This window comes from Pezoporus flaviventris, unplaced genomic scaffold (assembly GCF_033815535.1).
Source record: "Pezoporus flaviventris isolate CSIRO_AGI_PZ_B2104156 unplaced genomic scaffold, CSIRO_AGI_Pfla_v1 ptg000045l, whole genome shotgun sequence".
Lineage (NCBI taxonomy): Eukaryota > Metazoa > Chordata > Aves > Psittaciformes > Psittacidae > Pezoporus > Pezoporus flaviventris.
The window spans coordinates 1,747,501-1,766,056 of NW_026892593.1; the positions used below are offsets into that span (position 1 = coordinate 1,747,501).

Consider the following 18,556-nt stretch of genomic DNA (forward strand, 5'->3'; position numbering starts at 1 on the left):
CGTTCTCTAATTTTGATAGCTGTGAAAGTTGTGAGTAGTACTTGGAACGGCCCTTTCCACTTCGGTTCAAGATCTTCTTCCCCTGTGGGTCTGAAAGATTTTATATACACATAATCTCCAGGTTGTATATTATGTACTGGACTGTCCAGTCCTCTGTTTCGAGTTCCAGCCACATGTTTTTCAACTTTCTTGAGTTGTTTTCCTAATTCTATTATATAGTTATTCATAGTCTCTTCTCCCACTTGGAGAGACGTTCCCTGTTGGACCCCATATGGTCTCCCATACAGAATTTCGAAAGGACTCAGCCCTTCTCGAGCTCTTGGTTTAGTTCAAATTCTCAATAGAGCTAATGGAAGTGTCTGGGGCCAAGGTAGACTGGCCTCCTGACCCAATTTCACAATTTGTTGTTTAATTAGATGGTTCATTTTCTCCACCTGACCACTTGATTGGGGGTGGTAGGGAGTATGAAGTTGCCAATCAATACCTAAATGTTTGTTAATTTGTTGTACCACTTTCGAAACAAAATGTGGCCCTCTGTCTGAAGATATAGTGGCTGGAACTCCATATCGTGGTATTATTTCCTGTAACAATACTTTTGTTACCTCCCGGGATTGTGTGCTTCTAGTTGGAAAGGCTTCTGGCCAACCTGAAAAGGTGTCTGTTAGTACCAACAAATGTCTATACCCCCCTTTTTTTGCCAGCTCCGTAAAGTCAATCTGCCATTGTTGGCCTGGTCCATTACCTCTGCCAATTTGGCCTAATTTAAGTTTGGGAGTAATTTTGGGGTTGGTTTGAAGGCAAAGATCACATTGTTGAGTGACTTGTTGGATGGTAGCGTACAAATTTCTAGCTATGATTTTGTTTATTAGATATTTATGCAAGGCATCCACTCCCCAATGTGTTTTCTGACGCTCATTTTTTATAAGGGCCCATAACAACGATGAGGGAACAATTATCCTCCCCTGTGGTGTACTAGCCCACCCATCTTCATTAAATATTCCATCTTGATCTATAATCAATTTCTGATCTTCCTTATTATAATTTGGCTTACTTCCCAGAGAAATTTTTCCATCAGGAATTAAAGCTCCTTCAATTGTTATCTCACCCTTTGCCACTTCCTTTGCCTCTCTGTCCGCCAGCTCATTTCCTTCCTCTAATTCCGAGCTCACCTTCTGGTGTGCCTTAATGTGCATAATTGCCACTCTCTCAGGTAACTGGACCGCTTCCAACAGTCTCAATATTTCTGGTGCATGTTTAATATTTTTTCCCTGTGAATTCAACAGTCCTCTTTCTTTCCAAATAGCTCCATGTGCATGCACAACTCCGAATGCATATCTTGAGTCTGTATAGATGTTCAACCTTTTCCCTTTTGCTAGTTCCAGAGCTCTGGTCAGTGCAGTCAGTTCTGCCTTTTGCGCGGAGGTATTTAGTGGCAAAGATCCAGATTCTATTACTTCTCTGCAGGTGGTGACTGCATATCCAGCATGTCGCTTTCCACCGGCAATATAGCTGCTCCCATCAGTAAACCAGTTTTCTGCATTGTCCAAAGGGGTATCTTTCAGGTCTGGGCGACTGGAGTATGTGGCTTCAATGGTTTCCAGGCAGTCATGGTGTACAGGTTCTCCTTCCTTTCCACTAAGGAAAGAAGCTGGGTTGACAATGTTAGTTACCACTATCTCTATATCATCTTGTTCCACGATGACGGCTTGGTATTTCAAAAACCTCTGAGGGGAAAGCCAATGCCCGCCTTTCATTTCCAACACTGCAGATACTGTATGGGACACTAGCACTGTCATTTTCTGACCCAAAGTAAATTTGCGTGCTTCTTGAATATTCAGCACGACTGCTGCGACGGCTCTGAGGCACCCAGGCCATCCTCTGGCCGCTACATCTAACTGCCTAGAAAAATAGGCAACTGCTCGTCGGTAGGGACCCAAGTCTTGTGCTCGTATTCCCAGGGCAATCCCTTGTCTCTCATGCGAAAATAAAAAGAATGGTTTACCCACGTCTGGAAGTCCTAGAGCTGGGGCTGACATGAGAGCATTCTTCAGCTGGTCAAAGGCCTGCGTAGCCTCCTTTGTCCATTGGAGGTTTCTATTTCCATCAGCAATGAGTGTATATAGGGGCTTTACCAGGAGCCCATAGTTGTAAATCCACAACCTGCACCACCCCGTCATACCCAGGAAGGTTCGCAGTTCTTTTATTGTCTGGGGTTTTGGGGTCTGACATATTGCTTCCTTACGATCTTGCCCCAAGGTCCGTTGTCCAGCACTAACCTCATAGCCCAGGTAAATCACTGTCTGCTTCACTACCTGAGCCTTTTTCTTAGACACTCTATATCCCTGGAGTCCCAAGAAATTTAAAAGGCTTACTGTCCAAGCCACACAGGCTTCTTCTGTCTGGGTAGCGATTAGGATGTCATTACGTACTGCAGTAGCTTCCCTTCACCTGGCGGAGCCTCCCAGGACTCTAAGTCTTTTGAAAGTTGCTCTCCAAACAGAGTGGGGCTGCTCTTAAATCCTTGAGGCAACACTGTCCATGTGAGCTGGGTTTTGCGCCTACTCTTAGGGCTTTCCCATTCAAATGCAAAAATTTTCTGGCTGGCTTCGTGGAGAGGGAGGCAAAAGAAGGCATCCTTTAAATCTAGAACGGTAAACCAAGTTAGCTCTGGTGTTAAGCATGTTAGTAAAGTGTATGGATTTGCCACTACAGGGTAAAGGTCCTCAGTTATTTTGTTGACAGCTCGTAAGTCCTGTACCACTCAGTATGACCCATCAGGTTTCTGAACAGGTAAAATAGGGGTATTGAAATCAGACTGGCACTCCTTTAATAGTCCCAATTGTAGGAAATTCTCAATTATTGAGCAAATTCCTTCTCTATCTTTCCTTTTCAGAGGGTACTGTTTAATCCTGACTGGCTGTTTTCCTTCCTTGAGCTTAATCTGTATCGGGGGTGCAGTTTTGGCCCTCCCAGGTATGTTTGTAGCCCATACCCCTGGGAATACCTGATCCAATATATCTTCCCTGACTTCTTCCACCGCATGATTGGCAATTAAAACTAAACATCTCTATATATTGTTGATCATTTACTTCTAACATGATCTTGCCTCCTTTGAAAGTAATAATTGCTCCCAAATGTTCCAGTAAGTCTCTTCCTAGGAGAGCTTTTGGGGAATTAGGCATATATAAGAATTTATGAATGCCCCATTGCTTTCCCAATTGATATTTCAATGGTTTACAAAAGTATGCCTTCTCACTTTGGCCAGTTGCCCCTTTTACCATAATATAGTCATCCCCTAAGGGCATTAAGGCTTTATTTAAAACAGAGTATGTTGCACCTGTATCAATCAAAAATTCCACTTCCTTTTCCTCGTCCCCTAGCTTCATCATAACCAGTGGATCTGCTAGGGAAGATTCCTCTGGTCCTCATCATTCTTCCTTCACATGTGCGACCGTCCTTCCTTTAGTGGCTCTGTTTGGACGGCAGTTCTTCTTGTTTTCTGGACATTCATTCTTCCAATGTCCAAACTTTTTACACAATGCACACTGATCTTTTCCTAGTTGGGGTTGTTGTCTTTGTTTTCTTCTTCCCCCTTCCTCCACTACAGCCACCAATCTCCGCACTCCTTGCTTATAACCTTCCTCTCGGTTACTGAATACTCGCCATGCTTCATCCAGCAAAATTTATAAATTCCTTCCTTCCGTTGGTCGTCACTTTTGAAGTTTCCTCCTAATATCCCCAGTAGATTGTCCTAAAAATAATGATACTAACTGCTGTATTCCTACTTCTGATCGCGGGTCTAATGGCATATTATGGCGCATAGCATCCCTTAATCGATCTAAGAGTTCCGATGGTGATTCCGAAGGGCCCTGTTTCACTGCATGTAGTGTTGACCAGTTTATGGTTTTTGGTATTGCTTTCTCAACCCGTTTTACAATCCATTCTTGGTAAGCTCGTAGTTTTTCGAAATCTACTGAACGTTTTGGATCCCACTTTGGATCCTGAAGTGGAAAAAATTCCCTTACATCTTCTTGTTTCACTCTATAATAGTCCTCAGCTAGATCTCCTGCTGCTTTTAATATCAATTGTTTTTCTGTTTCTGTCATTGCTTCTAATAGTAACTGCATATCGCTCCAATCTGGATTATGTTGTTTTATAATAAACTGCAAATGTTTTGTAGTACTTACAGGATCATTACGATAATCCTTTGCTACCTTTTTCCATACTTCCAAATCCAGGGTGGAGAAAGGTACTTTAATCAGCATTGGAACTCCTTCAGGTCCTACTGCTTCCTGCAGAGGTGCTTGCAGGACATGTTTTTGCTGATTCTGTCGGGTTCGTGAGGAGACTGGACTCCCCAGGGGAGTAATGATGTCTCCCGAATCCGTGTCCACCTGTCTCTTTGGTGGAGGCTTAAACACATCTATTAGTTCCTGATTTGCATCATAGTAAATTTTATCCTGTTTAGTACATCTTTGACCTATATCACATGATGAGCAGCATCGCTTAGGCTTAATTCTGTTTTCTTTATTATCCCTTTCAAGGGCTAATACCAAGGGATCCTGAGGTGGTATTATTCCACAGGCTCTCTGCCATTCCGGGTGGTTTCGGAGAGTGAAGAACATATCTGCATATGATACTTCATCCCACTTCCCTTCTTAAAAATAACATTAATTGTAACACGGTATTATAATCCAGTGTCCCATTAAGTGGCCACTTAGCCCCGTCTTCTAATTTATAGAGAGGCCACCACTGGTTACAGTACTTAATCAGGGTTCTCTTATTTTCTGAGCCCCCGGGTCCTGTAATTTCTTTCCAGTGTACCAATATACATCCTAAGGGGCTCTTTTTAAATATTTCTTTACTTTGGTTTATTCCCATTTTACTTTTTCCTCAAATTTCTTTGATACTTTTCAGAAATTCTCCGTTTTCCTCACTTCCCAAGAAATCCCTGGGACTCTGTGCCTCTGTCCACAGATTAATTCACTTATTCTTTTCTCTTGGCCCTAAGAAATGGCCAGCCAGAAATTTTCTGATTATTTTTCCCTTTTGAACGATCTAAACGACAAAAAGACAACAAAAAAAAAAAACAAAAAAAAGAACAATGCTGTCACATACAGATACTCTCACAAGGCACGCTTAAAATCTTTTTCTTGGTGTCCGATGTTAAGGCTAGCCACCGTGGGAGGGATAGTTGTTCCCTCCTCTAATTCTTAAACTGTCTTTAGTTACAAACAAGACATACAAAACAAACGACAGAAAACATAAACACTTCGTCCGTCTCCGGCCGCTCTCCTCGCGGAGAACACGGAACCGCGGATTAGGACTCCGCACTCACTTCGTAGCTATGCTAAGTCTCAGTCACACAGGAGTACTCACGGGATCCCACACATTCACACAGCGATTTCGCTTACCCTTCTCCTGCTCATTAGCGGGTTCGTCCTGGCTCCCAAAATCTGAGATGCAGCGAAAACGCGGAACTTGCCTGGTTTACGTCCGCCCCCAGCTGGCAAGTTCCTGAACTCACCGGACCCACTCTATCTGTCGGTGAGTTCCCTGCTTGCAAGCCCTACCTACCAAGGGGAACTACACTGTGCGCCAGACGTCTCTGCGCGCCTTACCAGCAGCCCCGGATCAAGCGTACGACTTATAGACCCCCAGAATTATTAAAACAAATTTTCAAGCATACCGTTTCTCTGCAGCCGGCACAGGTTGTTGTCTGTCCTCGCAGTGAGCGGGCGAGGAGCGGAGCTCCTCCAGGCAAGCGGCCTGGGGCGCCTAGGATGTCCGCCCCTCAGCCGATCCTGCGGCTGAACAGAGATCTGGCTGGCTCGACAAATTGATGGGCGGATAAACTCCACAACTCGTTAAAAGTTGTAAAGTAGGTATGCTTTTATTCAGCGCTGAGACGCATAGGGATAATTCCTCAAAGATATGCGTACCTCAGTGTTGTTTCCCTCTACATTTATTCTCTAAAGTTATATATATTCATAAGGTTACACAATACACCTATACATATTCATGTCCTATCCCCGCTTCGTATTATAATGAGCCAGAAGGTCCTCTGCGCCTGCGCAGTGCCCCCTCTGGTCATGGGCAGGGGTCTCAAGATGAAGTAAATGAGTCTTCCTCCTCTGGGTAGGGGTCTTCAAGATGAAGTAAATGAGTCTTCCTCTTCTTGCACTTTTCACCTTTTTTAGTCTTTACGTGTGGCCTTAGAGTTTGATCAGTGTCCCAGCCGTAAATCCTCTGCTTTTCCCCTTTATCAGTAGAGTTTGATCAGTGTCCCAGCCGTAAATCCTCTGCTTTTCCCCTTTATCAGTAGATTCAGGCGTCTGCTTATTAATAGGACCGGAGGTCTCTGTTCTGCTTAGCAGGCATTTACAACAGATAGTCCTTTTGTTTAAACAAATCCCTCTAACCCCCTTGCACAATCCCCCGTACAACCCCCCTGTACTACCCCCCTGTACATTGGTCAACCCTCTGTATCAGGACTCCTGTTTTCATTTCATGATAGAATGAATTGAATAATAAATGATATTGTATTGATTCCTTAACACTTTCCATAATTTTAACTTGGACTATAGCTCCTGGATCTTTTCCAACAGCCCATATCTTAATTCCAAATTCTTTAATTTTCCATTTTGAATGGTATTCATAACCCCAGTTTGTGGTGGCCCAACATACACAGTCCCATCCGCATCCACAAAGGTGGCCTCCCAGTATTGGGGTGCAACCAGGATTTCCATTTGCCATAAGGGAGTTCCTCTGGATCAAAACATCTTTACAAAGTCCATATTGGGTTTGGTTATGTATGCAGTAGCCGGTTATTGTTCCTTTACATTCATACACGGTGTGATAGATCAGTGTTTGAGAGGTTACTCTCCCTCGTCTAGTTGTGGTAATACATTCACTACAGTTGTTGTGAATGTCCTTAGAAGCCACGGCATTTCCCCCTATGGTTCCTATCAGAACCAACACCAAAAGAGGTCCGGTCAGGATCATAGTGCTCAGCCGTCGCAGCCCCGGGGGTTGCAGCCCTTGGCAGACCTCTCCAGCTGCAGCACCGATTCCCTCTGGTCTTGCCCTCTCTGGTAGATCAGAGGTATATTCCCCGTCGGCTATTATAGAGATAATATTTGACCCACAACAACTGTTCTAATGAGGTTATAGTTTCACACCGAATGCAAAAGAACTGTAATTGGTTCCTCAGAAATTGTTCCTGGTCTCCTCTCCAAGTAATAACTGGGACACCTTGTCCTAATATATATATATATATATATAGGTTGCAACGTTTACAGATAGGAAGTGGACTGGTATTGGCCTTTATTCTATTATTTATGGAAATGTTTTCAGTTACACCTGTTTTTCCCATATAATATCTGTAGGAGTCAATACGGATTCCCCCAGTTACCTGTTTAAGTCCTCTTGAGGGTCAGCTTGGTGTCCCCAGGTTCAGTCACAACCCTCCATTCCTTTATGGGTCCTTTTACTTGTGACGCGTGTGTCCACCCTTTTTCAGCAGTCCTTATCGCCGTTTCGGTAGTTAGAAGAACAAGAAATGGTCCCTCCCAACAAGGGGTTAGACTATCCTCCTTCCAACTTTTTATCAATACCCCGTCCCCTGGTCGGATTTTATGTATTGAAAATTCCAAAGGAGTGCTTTGAGCTAGCATTCCTTTGGCTCTGAGTTCTTGCATGTTTTCATTCAAAGTAGTGATATAGCATTGGATAGTCATATCTTCCAATTTGGGGTGACTTACTGGTAGCCCTTGAGTGTAGGGCATCCCATATAGCATCTCAAAAGGTGAGATTCCAGTTGTCGAATTTGGCATAGTTCTAATATTTAACAGCGCCAAAGGGAGACTTTTTATCCATGTCATTTTAGTTTCAATCATTAATTTTGCTAATTGGTGTTTTAAGGTTTGGTTCATCCTTTCTACTCTCCCAGGACTTTGGAATGCCAAGGAGTGTGATAATCCCATTGGATTCCCAAGGCTGATATAAAATTTTTAAGGATTTTAGAGGTAAAATGTGATCCTTGATCTGAATCTGTTACTTCGATCATCCCATATCTAGGAATAATATTCTCAAGTTGTGAGGATGGAGGCATGGACCCAGAGGTAGAGTGCAAGCTGGATGGTTTATTGAAAAGATGACACAATATTTATATGCTTCCAAGCAATTAGCCAAGCACATCTGTGTTTGCCTTGCGGTTACATCAGGTGAAAGGTCTATCTGATTTTCTTATCGACATCCTCTTTCCAGTTCTACTAATCCAGTGTCCCAAGTATTTCACTTCCAGTTCTGTAAATTGCAATTTAGATTCTGAAACAGTCCCTTTTCTCCGAGAAAGTTCAACAGACCTATGGTGTTTTCCCGGACTTCCTCTTCCGATGTTCCAGCTATCAACAAATCATCCACATATTGTAGGAGCTTTACATTGCCCTCAGTTTCGAAGGACGTTAACAATTTTTCCAGAGCCTGTCCATGAACAAGTTTGGTGATTCAGTAAAACCCTGGGGTAATACTGTCCATCTCAATTGCTGCTTTCTACCTGTCTCCGGATCCTCCCACTCAAAAGCAAAATAATCCCTGCTTTTTTCCGCTAAAGGACAGGCCCAGAAGGCGTCTTTCAGATCAACTGCACTGTACCGGCTATGTTCTGGCGATACCTGATTCAATAAGGTGTATGGATTTGCCACCACTGGAAACCGGGTAACAGTTCTCTGATTAACTACCCTTCAATCTTGAACTAGCCGATAGCCCCCGTCTGATTTCCTGACCGGTAAAATCGGTGTGTTATGCGGTGACATACAGGGTTCTAAGGTTCCTTTCTGTACTAATTCTTTAGTTATTGGTTTCAATCCTTTCCTTCCTGCCAAGGAGATCGGGTATTGTCCGACCCTAATGGGCTCCTTTGGGTTTGTTATTTCCACTTCCAACGGTTCAATGTCTAATTTTCCTATTTCTCCCTTATTATACCAGACTTTAAAATTAATCAGTTCTTCATCCTTTTCTGTTAATTGATATAAGTTTACAGTAATCGCTCCCTTTTCCACCTCTAAATTTATTCCTAGCTTTATAATTAAATCTCGTCCTTATAGGTTACTCTCCGCCTCCTCCACTAGCAGAAGATCTCCTATATGCAGATTTTCTTTTCAGATTCTATTTCTACGTTTTTGATAACAGGGACCCCAAAGGGTTCCCCTTTTGCACCTACTGCTAAGGTGGTATCTTTACTTATCTGACATCCCATAGGAATATGCCAAACCGTAGATCTTTCGGCGCCAGTATCAACTAGAAATATTATTTCTTCTCCCTGGGGACCTATCTTTAAATTTATCAAGGGCTCTGATGATGTTCTTGTCCCCAGAATATATAGCCCCTGACACCCCTATTCCTCATCTTTAAACATCTTCTCATCCCGCATCCGCTTTCTACAATTTCTCTTAAGGTGTCCCTTCTTTCCACAATAATAACATTCTGGTACCTCTTCAGAGAGGGTCCTAGCCTTTTCCTTCTGTTCTGTCTGTTTCCTTTCTCGATACCCAGGTCCTGAAACCTTGGGTATTGATCTTGGCTGTTCTCGTTCCTGAGTTTCCCGCACTGCCGCTACAAATATTCTTGCCTTTGCTTTCTGTTTTCTGGTTTTCCTCATCCCTCCGTACATAGACTTTCTGGGCTTCCCTCAGCAATTCCTGCAATCCCCGATCTTGACAGTCATCTAATTTCTCTAACTTTCTTCTGATATCCCCCCAAGATCGTGCTACAAATTGGGTTTTTAAAAGTGCTTCTCCTACTGGGGAAGCCGGATCAACTCCGGAATACATTTGCAACGTTTTCCTCAATCTCTCTACCCAATCAGTAGGACACTCATCTTTCTCCTGATGTTCACTAAAAGCTTTATAAATATTCTGTCCTCTCGGAACTGCCTCCCTAATTCCTTGTTTAATAATTTCTCTCAAGTCCGTCATGTTTTGTCTGTCCTGAATATTTTGATTATTCCAACGGGGATTCTGATTAGGCCATTTTTGCTCTCCGGGAGGACCCTGCTGATGTCCTCTCTCCCAGTTTGGCATTCCGGCTTGTCTAATCATAGATCTTTCTTCCGCAGTAAATAATATCCCCAATATTGACTGCATCTCTTCCCAGGTATAAATATTAGGACCTAAGAATCGATCTAATTGTTCAGAAACCCCCAAAGGGTCGTCTAATAACCAGCCCCTTTCCTTTTTAAAGGATCTTACGTCGCCGGTGTTCAGGGGTACGGTGTGGAGACAGTGTTCTCACAGGAGAATGGATAATTGGTACATAAACTCTGAAAATCCTGAAAGATACAGCAAGGCCATGAGAGGCCTGAGGAAGCCTAAACAAGCAAGATAAGAAGAAGCTGGATTTCACCGAGTTAATGAGAACTGTGGACTGCTGGCAAGCTTTTGAGGTCAAGTTCCCACACCTGTGCTTAACCAATTATATGCTAGTTGCAAAGGGTCTTCAAGACATGTATCCAGTCATAATATGCCAAATCACTCTAAGTGCACGTAAGAAATAGTATTTAAGGGGTTAAGGCTTTGTAATAAATGGCTTTTTGTCTGATCATATTGATCTCTGACTGAGTCCATATATCTTCTGCAGCAGTACGGCTACAAATCCAATCCCTCGTACATTTCCTCCCATCGGAACCTCTCGGAGGGGAAATAAAGTTTCTCTTTCTTCTATTTTCTCTTGTGGATTTTTATCCTCCCGTATTTTTGTCTTACTTCTAGTACGACTGGAGGGAGTTGGGGAAGGGGGAGAAGGGGGAAAGCACCTCTTGACCGAGGGAAAGGGCAGCCCTGCTGCCCCCCAAACACGCCCCCCTCCACCTGGGGAAGATGCTGGCCCCTCAATCGGACCCCTCTGCCTCACTCCCCTCTGACGGGGCAATGGGCCACACACCCATGTGCCACCCCAGTGCTCCCAGTGGGGTCACCACACCGGGGACTGGGATGCATTCCCTGCTCACCCCTCATCCAGGCAGGATAAGGTCCCAGGGATCCTGGACCAGCCCTGCTGCAACCGAGGGAGCTTATTCCTGTCCACGCCATCCACGTACCTGTGTATTCTGGAAGTAGTGCCTCCAGAGGGGCCGGATTTTGTCCTGGCCACCAACGTGAGGCCCATGGCGGCGGCGGGAGGGACGGGGGGACGGGGGGGGCTGAACGGGACCGAACGGGACGGGACGGGACGGCCGCGCTGCCTCCCGCTGCCTCCGCTCTGCGGAGGCCCCGCCCCCCGCGCATCAGGCCCCGCCCTCCGCAGCGGCACCACCGCGGCTCCCTGCGCTGCCAGGCCACGCCCCTCACGGACAGGCCACGCCCCCCCCCTCCCCATTGTTCCCTCATCGCCCCGCCCCGCTGTCAAGCCCCGGTCTTTTGGCCACCCTCCAAACGCGGCTCGCTGCTCAGCCGGTGCTGCGCGGAGGCGCATGCGGGGTGCGTGCAGCGGCGTTCGGCGGAAGCCGTGTGGCGGCGTTCAGTGCATGCGCGGAGGGTGCGGGCTGGAGGTAAGCACCGAGGGGACCGGCGGGTTGCCGTGGAGACAGCCCCGTCACCCCGGCCTCCCCCACGGGCCTCCGCACTGCCCATGGGCCTTCCCTCCGGCCCCACGGGCCCTCCAACCGCCATGGGCCCTCCAACCGCCATGGGCCTTCTAGTCCCCCCTCCCCGCCCTCTCCGCTACGGCCCTACCGTGTTTCGTGCCCTCCGCGGCCTCTCTGCTCCAGCCCTGCGGCCCCTCTCCTGTTGCACCGCAGCCCCTTCACCTCGGTGGCTACCGCAGTCCTGCCCCGCAGCTTGACCCCCCCCTTCCCCCGACAGCCTGTCCCACCAGCCCCTAACCCCCTCCCGTGAGGCTCCGGCACAGGGTGCCCACAGAAGCTGTGGCTGCCCCATCCCTGGCAGTGTTCAAGGCCAGGTTGGACACAGGGGCTTGGAGCAACCTGCTCTAGTGGAAGGAGGTGTCCCTGCCCGTGGCAGGGGTTGGAGCTGGAGGAGCTTTAAGATCCCTTCCAACCCAAACCAATCTGGGCTTCTGTGACTTCTCCAGTGCTGACGCACACACACACACACACACACACACCCAGCCACCCCTCCGTGGCAGGTTCTCTGCAGTGGGCACCCCCTGTCCCCCATGGCCTTTTGTTGTGGGGACTGGATGTACCCCCTGAGCGCTGATAGTGGTTGAATTACTTCCAGACAGGCGGTGGTGCTGCCCAGGGACAGGGCAAGGAACTGTTACTCTTGCAGAATACAATAAGAGCTGTTTATAGAGGTAACTCCCCCTGACCGACCTGTGGGGGGGTGGCTGCCCTGGCAGATGCTGCTGTATGAGGGGGGTATTAACGTGTTGGGTCTTCCTGGGGAGCTTGAAGCACCTGAGGTGTAGCAGCAGCACATTTCCCCTCAGAACGTGGGTGCTTGGCAGGGTTTGGTGCATGGTGACGGAGGTATTCCAGTGTTGTTACCCCCCTGTGGGGGGTTCTTGGGTGTTCAGGGTGCTGGTCCTGCTTCACCACATGCTCCTGCTGATCATGGAATCCCAGAGCAGTTTGGGTAGAAGGGACCTTAAAGCTTCTCCAGCTCCAATCCCCTGCCACAGGCAGGGGCACCTTCCACTAGAGCAGGTTGCTCAAAGGCCCTGTGTCCAACCTGGCCTTGAACACTGCCAGGGATGGAGCAGCCACAGCTTCTCTGGGCACCCTGTGCCAGTGCCTCAGCACCCTCACAGGGAAGAAAGATGTGTCTTTGCTGCTTGTTCAGGCTTTGTGTTGTTCTACTCCTTCCAGCTTGGATGAATCATGGTGAGGTTTGGCATGAACTTTGGAGGTGGCCCAAGTAAGAAAGATCTTCTAGAGACTATTGAATCACAGAAGAAGCAGCTGCTTCAGTACCAGGTTCGGCTGAAGGATGTTGTCAGAGCCTACAAGAGTCTGTTCAAGGAGAAGGAGGCCTTGGAAGCCAGCTTGAAAATGTTGTCTGTATCTCACAAGGCAGATGCTGGCTTGAGTGGTGCTCAGCCTATATCTGTGGTCAGCTCCAGCTCTTCCTTTGCCGACTGTGCTGATGACAAGAGCTCTGTTCACAGTGAAGATAGCGTGGGGACAGCTGCCAGTGCAGACACTGCTGCCAGCCTGGCCAGTACCAAGGGTGAAGCAGGGCCTGAGGATGATAAGCTCGTGGCTGCTGCTTCTTCCTCTGTTAAATCAGAGGAGACGAGTGGTTCAGAGAGCGGCATGAGCACGAGCGGTGGGGACGTACCATCTGCTGCCAGTGAGGCTGATAAAAGAGTTCTGCTACTGAAGACCCAACTGGCCACCCTGACCAGTGCTCTGGCAACAGTCACACAGGAGAAGTCCCGCATGGAAGCATCCTACCAAGCAGAAAAGAGGAAGATGAAGCAGGACCTGGATGATGCTGCTAAGAAAGCAGAGGATGAGACTGAGAAGCTGGAGGCAGAGCTGAAGTGTGTCCAGGAGCAGCTGGCTGAGACCAAAGCTCGTCTGATCACCCAGCAGCACGACAGGGCCCAGGAGCAGAGTGACCACGCTATTATGCTGCAGGAGCTGCAGAAGCTGCTGCAGAGTGAGAGGGCTTCACGCCAGGATGCTGAGCTGAAGCTGGAGGAGACCAGGGAGATGCTGGCTCGGAGAGCCTGCGTGGCTGAGCGAGCAGAGGGCTACGAGCTGCAGATCAAGCAGCTGAGCCAGGAGGTGGAGGACCTGAAGAGGGAGCTGCAGGATGCTCAGGAGGAGAACAAGAAGCCAGACCCGCGGATACAGGGTCTGCAGGAGGAGATGGCTAGCCTCAAGAACCACTTCCAAGTGCAGCTGCTGCGGGAGATGAAAAAGGTAGTTCCTTGTATGGGTCCTGGAGCTGCTCACTCTCAGTGTGATTGGGGCCGGTTTGGGGCTTGAGGAGTTGAGATGCCCCCACCCAGTCCCTCAGAGCCCAAGAGGTTTGAATTAGGTGATAATCCTGGAGGAAAATCAAAACTTTTTGTGTTACAGCACATAAGGCATTAACCAGGGGGTGGTGAGCGTTGGACTTGGGAGCACCCTTTGAGGCGGTTACATGGTGTCTGTCCTCCAGGGTGTCGTGTGGTTCTGTACCAGTTACAATCCGGTGTGAGAGTGGCTTGGTAGGAGAGACCTTCCCTCTGCCCCAGTGTGGCAGTGAGTGTGGTCTCAGTGCAGTGCAAGGTACAATCAGGGGGGCTCATAAAAACTGACCCCCTTTAGAGAAACTTAGGGGGTTGTAGTGAAAGAAGGAAGGTAAATGCAGGAGAACACTCCCCCTGCATCCATCCACACAGGCTAGAGCCTAAGGGCTAGAATGGAAAGAGGGATGTGGTGGAAAAGAGGAACCTGTGTAACTCAGTGGGTTGTGGGGTGATGGGCTCGGGGGTTGGCACTGGAGCTTTGGGGCCAGTAACTGAATTTGCATCTGGAAACACTCTGGAACAGGATCTTCCTCGTCTCCTTGCACTCTGGGCCAAGTTTTCTTCTTCCTAATCTGAAGCATCAGGCTGGTTTCATGCAGTTTGGGTGAAGGGGACCTGACCTCTGCTTGTGGTTTGGCTCGCGATGGTGTTTGCCAAATGCTGCCATTATCGGAGCGCTCGATATCTGAGCAAAGTGTGAACTGTGTGCGTTTGCTGTAGCTCAGAAACGCCTGAATAACATGAATACCGGTGCAACAAAGCACAGGATGTAACTGAATTGCAGTGAGATGTGTGAGAGCTTCAGAGCACACACACATTTAAAACAATCCCTTTAGCCACTGTGAGGTGAGCTTGCTGCTTCCCATCCCCCCCCCACACCTACAGCAATGTGGGAAATGTAAGACAGGAGCTCTGCAGAGCAGGGAACAAAAGCAAAGGTGCTTTGACTTCATTATACCCGCAAATAAACGTCCAGCTGTTGGGTTGTATGGAATTCTAGGGGAAAGCGCAGCCCCACGCTGGTTTGGAGGTCAGCAGAGCAGAATTAACCCCGGTGTAAAGCAGAGACCTTTGAGCATTGAGCAAAACTAACTGTGCTGTGTGTATGCCTCTGCTCTCAGGCTGCACAGGCAGAGGAGCAGCTCCGCCAGCACGCCCAGATGGAGGAGAGGCGAGTGGCTGACCTGGAAGGCCAGGTCTCGGAGGTGTCGGAACTCCTTGGCAGCTATGAGAAAGCCAAGCAGAAGGACCAGCTGATCATCCAGAAACTGAAGGACCGCATTGTACAGCTGGACCTGGAGAACAAAACCCTGGCCATCGCTGCCTCCAGCCGAGCCCCTGGGGATGCTCACGTGGAAGAAGCCAACCTGGATGTTAATGTTCTGAAGGATAAAATGGAAAAGCTGAAAAAGCTCTTGCAGGCAGCAGCTAAGAAGAGTGAAACCCCTCTGGACATCGAGAAGCTGTGTGAGCTGGAGCCTCCAAAGGGCACTGAGGCTGGGGATGGCGAGAAGGCCACTGCTGTGTACTACCAGCAGGAGCTGAAGCAGCTCAAGGAAGAGTTTGAGAGGTACAAGATGAGGGCACAGGTGGTTCTCAAGAACAAGTCAACCAAAGACATCAACTTGTCTAAGGACCTGGAGGAGGCTCAGGAGCAGCTGGCTGACCTGAAAGAGAAATACGTTGTGCTTCAGCTGGCCTCTGATGAAATGGAGAAGCAGCACCAGCAGGACATGGAAGCCAAGAAGCAAGAGTTGTCCCAGCTGCAGCAGATCCATAGGCAGGAGTTAGAGAGGTGCCAGCTGGACTACAGGGAGCGGGCACTGAAGCTGGAGGAGGAGATGCACAAACAGCGGGACCGAGCCCTGGCAGTGCTGGCAGAAAAGGACCAGGAGCTGGAGCAGCTGAGAGTTGTCCCACTGCCTTATGGGCGTCAAGGGTCCAAAACCTACTTTGTGTCAGATGGTGCTTGCAATGACTCCCCAGGCAGTGATTCCTCAGAGATTCTCCCCCAGGCTCTTCACCTCTCCAGCGCCAGTGAGCCCACCTTCATCTTGTACGCAGAGCAGCTGGCTCGCAAAGAAGTGGACATTGTTGCCCTGAGGAAGCAGAAGCACAAGCTGGAAATGCAAGTTCACCACCTCCAGAAGAGGATCTTGGTTGAGGAGGAAAAGCACCGGGAAGAGGTGTCTGCACTTCAAAGTGAGATGGAGAAGAACTTGAGGGATAAGAGCAGAGAAGGAGCCAACCTGGAGTACCTCAAGAACATTGTGTACCGGTTCCTGACGCTGCCGGACGCGCTGGGGCGGCAGCAGACTCTCACAGCCATCCTCAGCATTCTGCATTTCAGCCCGGAGGAAAAACAGACCATCACAAAGCAGTCAGCTTCCAGCAGCTGGTGGCTGGCTGGCAAGAGATGAGGCTGCAGCTTTTGTTCCAGACTGCTTTTGCACGGGGACATGTCCTTGATGGTTAAGTGAGACCACTTCACTCAGGGTGTAACCTCCTTCCCACCATGCGATGGAGCAGGGAGCTCTCAGCAAAGAACTGTGCTTCAGCCAGTGCTTGTAGCCCCGGTTTGTATTTGAGTCGTGGGATCACAGCGCTCTCTGGTGTGAGGATTTGCTCTGAGTTGGACCTTGATGAAATAATAAATAAAATTGAAGCTACTGATGCTTTTTCAACCACAGTCTAAAAAGAATCACCCTGCAGGCGGAGGGTGAGGAGCTCCATTAGAGCTTCAACACCAGACAGGCTTGTGACTCAAAGGATTTAAGGGAGGGGGAAGCACTTAGTGCTAAAATAACATAAGACAAAGAGCTGGAAGCCCACAGGAAGATGAGTCTTGATACCAGCATCATCCAAATGCAGACACTTGAGCAGTTTCTCATAAGGTTTTATTTTTGACCTAGAGCCAGATTTATACCAGCGAATCTGTAGCAGCTCTTCATAGCACTGGAGACCATTTCTGGATCCTTTGCAGTCATCAGTGTGCTCAGGAAAGAGAAAATACCTGAAATATGTAAGTTTGAACCTTTGTAACTGCAGTGGTGCAAGTGGTGACTTCCCCACTAGTGTCCAACCAGAAGGTGCTCTGTAGCAGTTACTGCGGAGCAGGTATCTGAACCTTCTGGCCTGGCTCCCCATGGGACCCAGGGGATTACAGGAGGCAGAGGCAAGGCTGAACTAAACCCACTGAGCATTCAGTGGTCATTTCCTGAGTATCTGGGAGTTTCAGTGAAGTTGTGATGCTCTGCGATGTTGGTTTTAGAAGCAAGGCATTGCTCCTGCTGGGATAGAAGCAGCGAGGGGCAGAAGATAACAGTGTGTGCCCTGAGCTTGCAGTAAACCCCACGAGGAGGAAGGTGTGCCCTGTTGCTGCGTGGACCCTGAAGTTCTTGCCTCGCTTCCTTACAAATGGGTGAGTGTGGCAGGAAGGAAGCAGAAACCTCTGGAAACACCTCTGGCTTTTGTATTCCTGTGTTTTGGAGCTGTGCTTGCAGCTTTGAAGAGGTGTCATTGAATGTTCATGGCTTGTGTGAGAGGGTCGGGGGGAGCTGCAGCGTGCAACTATGAGCATGCTGGGGGCTGGAGGAACAGGCTGGATCCCTGGGGGTCTCCACAACAGGTCCCCTGGGTGCTGCAGCCACTAGAGGGGAGCCACCAGTTGCTCAGACCCTAGGGACAGGGGTACCTCAGAGGTACAGCATCCCTCAGCACTGCCAGGACTTGCTTCCCTGGAATGGGACCTGGCTCTGATACATGACACACCAGGACAGGTCCATGTGTCAGGGGACAGCACTGGAGCTCAGATGGGCTCTGCAGGTGGGAGAGGTTCTGTGCAGGCAGCAGGGCAGGTTTCTCTGAGCACAGTGGTTGTGCTGCAGTGAGCCGCTCTGAGGTGCGGGGCAGGGTGCCAGTGCTTTGTGCATGAGGGTAAGCAAGGTCAGGAGCAGCAGAACCAGCCCAGCAGCTGTTGCGTGTCCGGTGCTGCCCGTTGGCACGAAGCTATCCACAATGGCCAGGAGCATCTCAGGCAGGGCAGAGGAGCTGTGTTGGCTGCACTGCCTGGAGCAGTGCCCATCAGGAAGTGTTTGTGCTGGGATTTAAATGGTCTCTTCATCCTAGGGAGGATATTTTGCTTCCCGAGATGTTGGGTGCTCCCCTGGGAAGCACCTATTCCAGCTGTGCTTCCAGAGCTTTACCATCCTTGTAGGCAAAACCTCGCTGGAGTTGTGTTCCCATGCACCTGCTTTGGTTTATAATTAAAGGGTTGGCTCCTAAAGCACAATTCCCCGGCCCAGAGTACTGGGAATGCCTTTGGGAACACCAGCACTGAGTCTTGCATTAACAATCCCCAGGCCTCTCCGGAGTCCTGGAGCTGAATTGACGACCAGCGTGGTTTAGCAGCTCCTGGTGCTGCGTGGGAGGCTGGGCCTGCTGGGCAGAATGAGTCCTCTCCCCTCTCAGGGCTGTTCCAGCAGTCTTTGTCCTGTCTGGTCCCTGGAGCCTGCTCCCCTAGAGCAGGTTGCTCCAAGCCCCTGTGTCCAACCTGGCCTTGAACACTGCCAGG

The 18,556-nt window shown here is 48.7% G+C and overlaps 2 protein-coding genes across 2 annotated transcripts in view; one reads left to right on the forward strand and one right to left on the reverse strand.

Annotated features, from left to right (window-relative positions):
* ARF5 (ADP ribosylation factor 5) overlaps positions 1–11,190 on the reverse strand; it is a 27,906-nt gene extending 16,716 nt beyond the window's left edge. Inside the window, exon 1 of the mRNA XM_061467186.1 lies at positions 11,167–11,190. The gene's annotated coding sequence lies outside the window, so the exon portion shown is untranslated. The remainder of the gene's footprint in view (positions 1–11,166) is intronic.
* Positions 11,191–12,796: 1,606 nt separating this feature from the next.
* LOC133276428 (GRIP and coiled-coil domain-containing protein 1-like) lies at positions 12,797–16,656 on the forward strand. The gene is made up of 2 exons (XM_061467187.1): positions 12,797–13,891; positions 15,105–16,656. The coding sequence occupies exons 1-2, from the start codon at positions 12,842–12,844 to the stop codon at positions 16,401–16,403; spliced, it is 2,349 nt and encodes a 782-aa protein (XP_061323171.1). The 5' UTR covers positions 12,797–12,841; the 3' UTR covers positions 16,404–16,656.
* Positions 16,657–18,556: the final 1,900 nt, after the last annotated feature.

Coding starts and splice junctions, on each gene's coding strand:
- LOC133276428 (XM_061467187.1), top strand. CDS start 12,842: ATGGTGAGGTTTGGCATGAACTTTGGAGGTGGCCCAAGTAAGAAAGAT. Junction 13,892..15,104: donor TGCTGCGGGAGATGAAAAAG/GTAGTTCCTTGT, acceptor CTCTGCTCTCAG/GCTGCACAGGCAGAGGAGCA.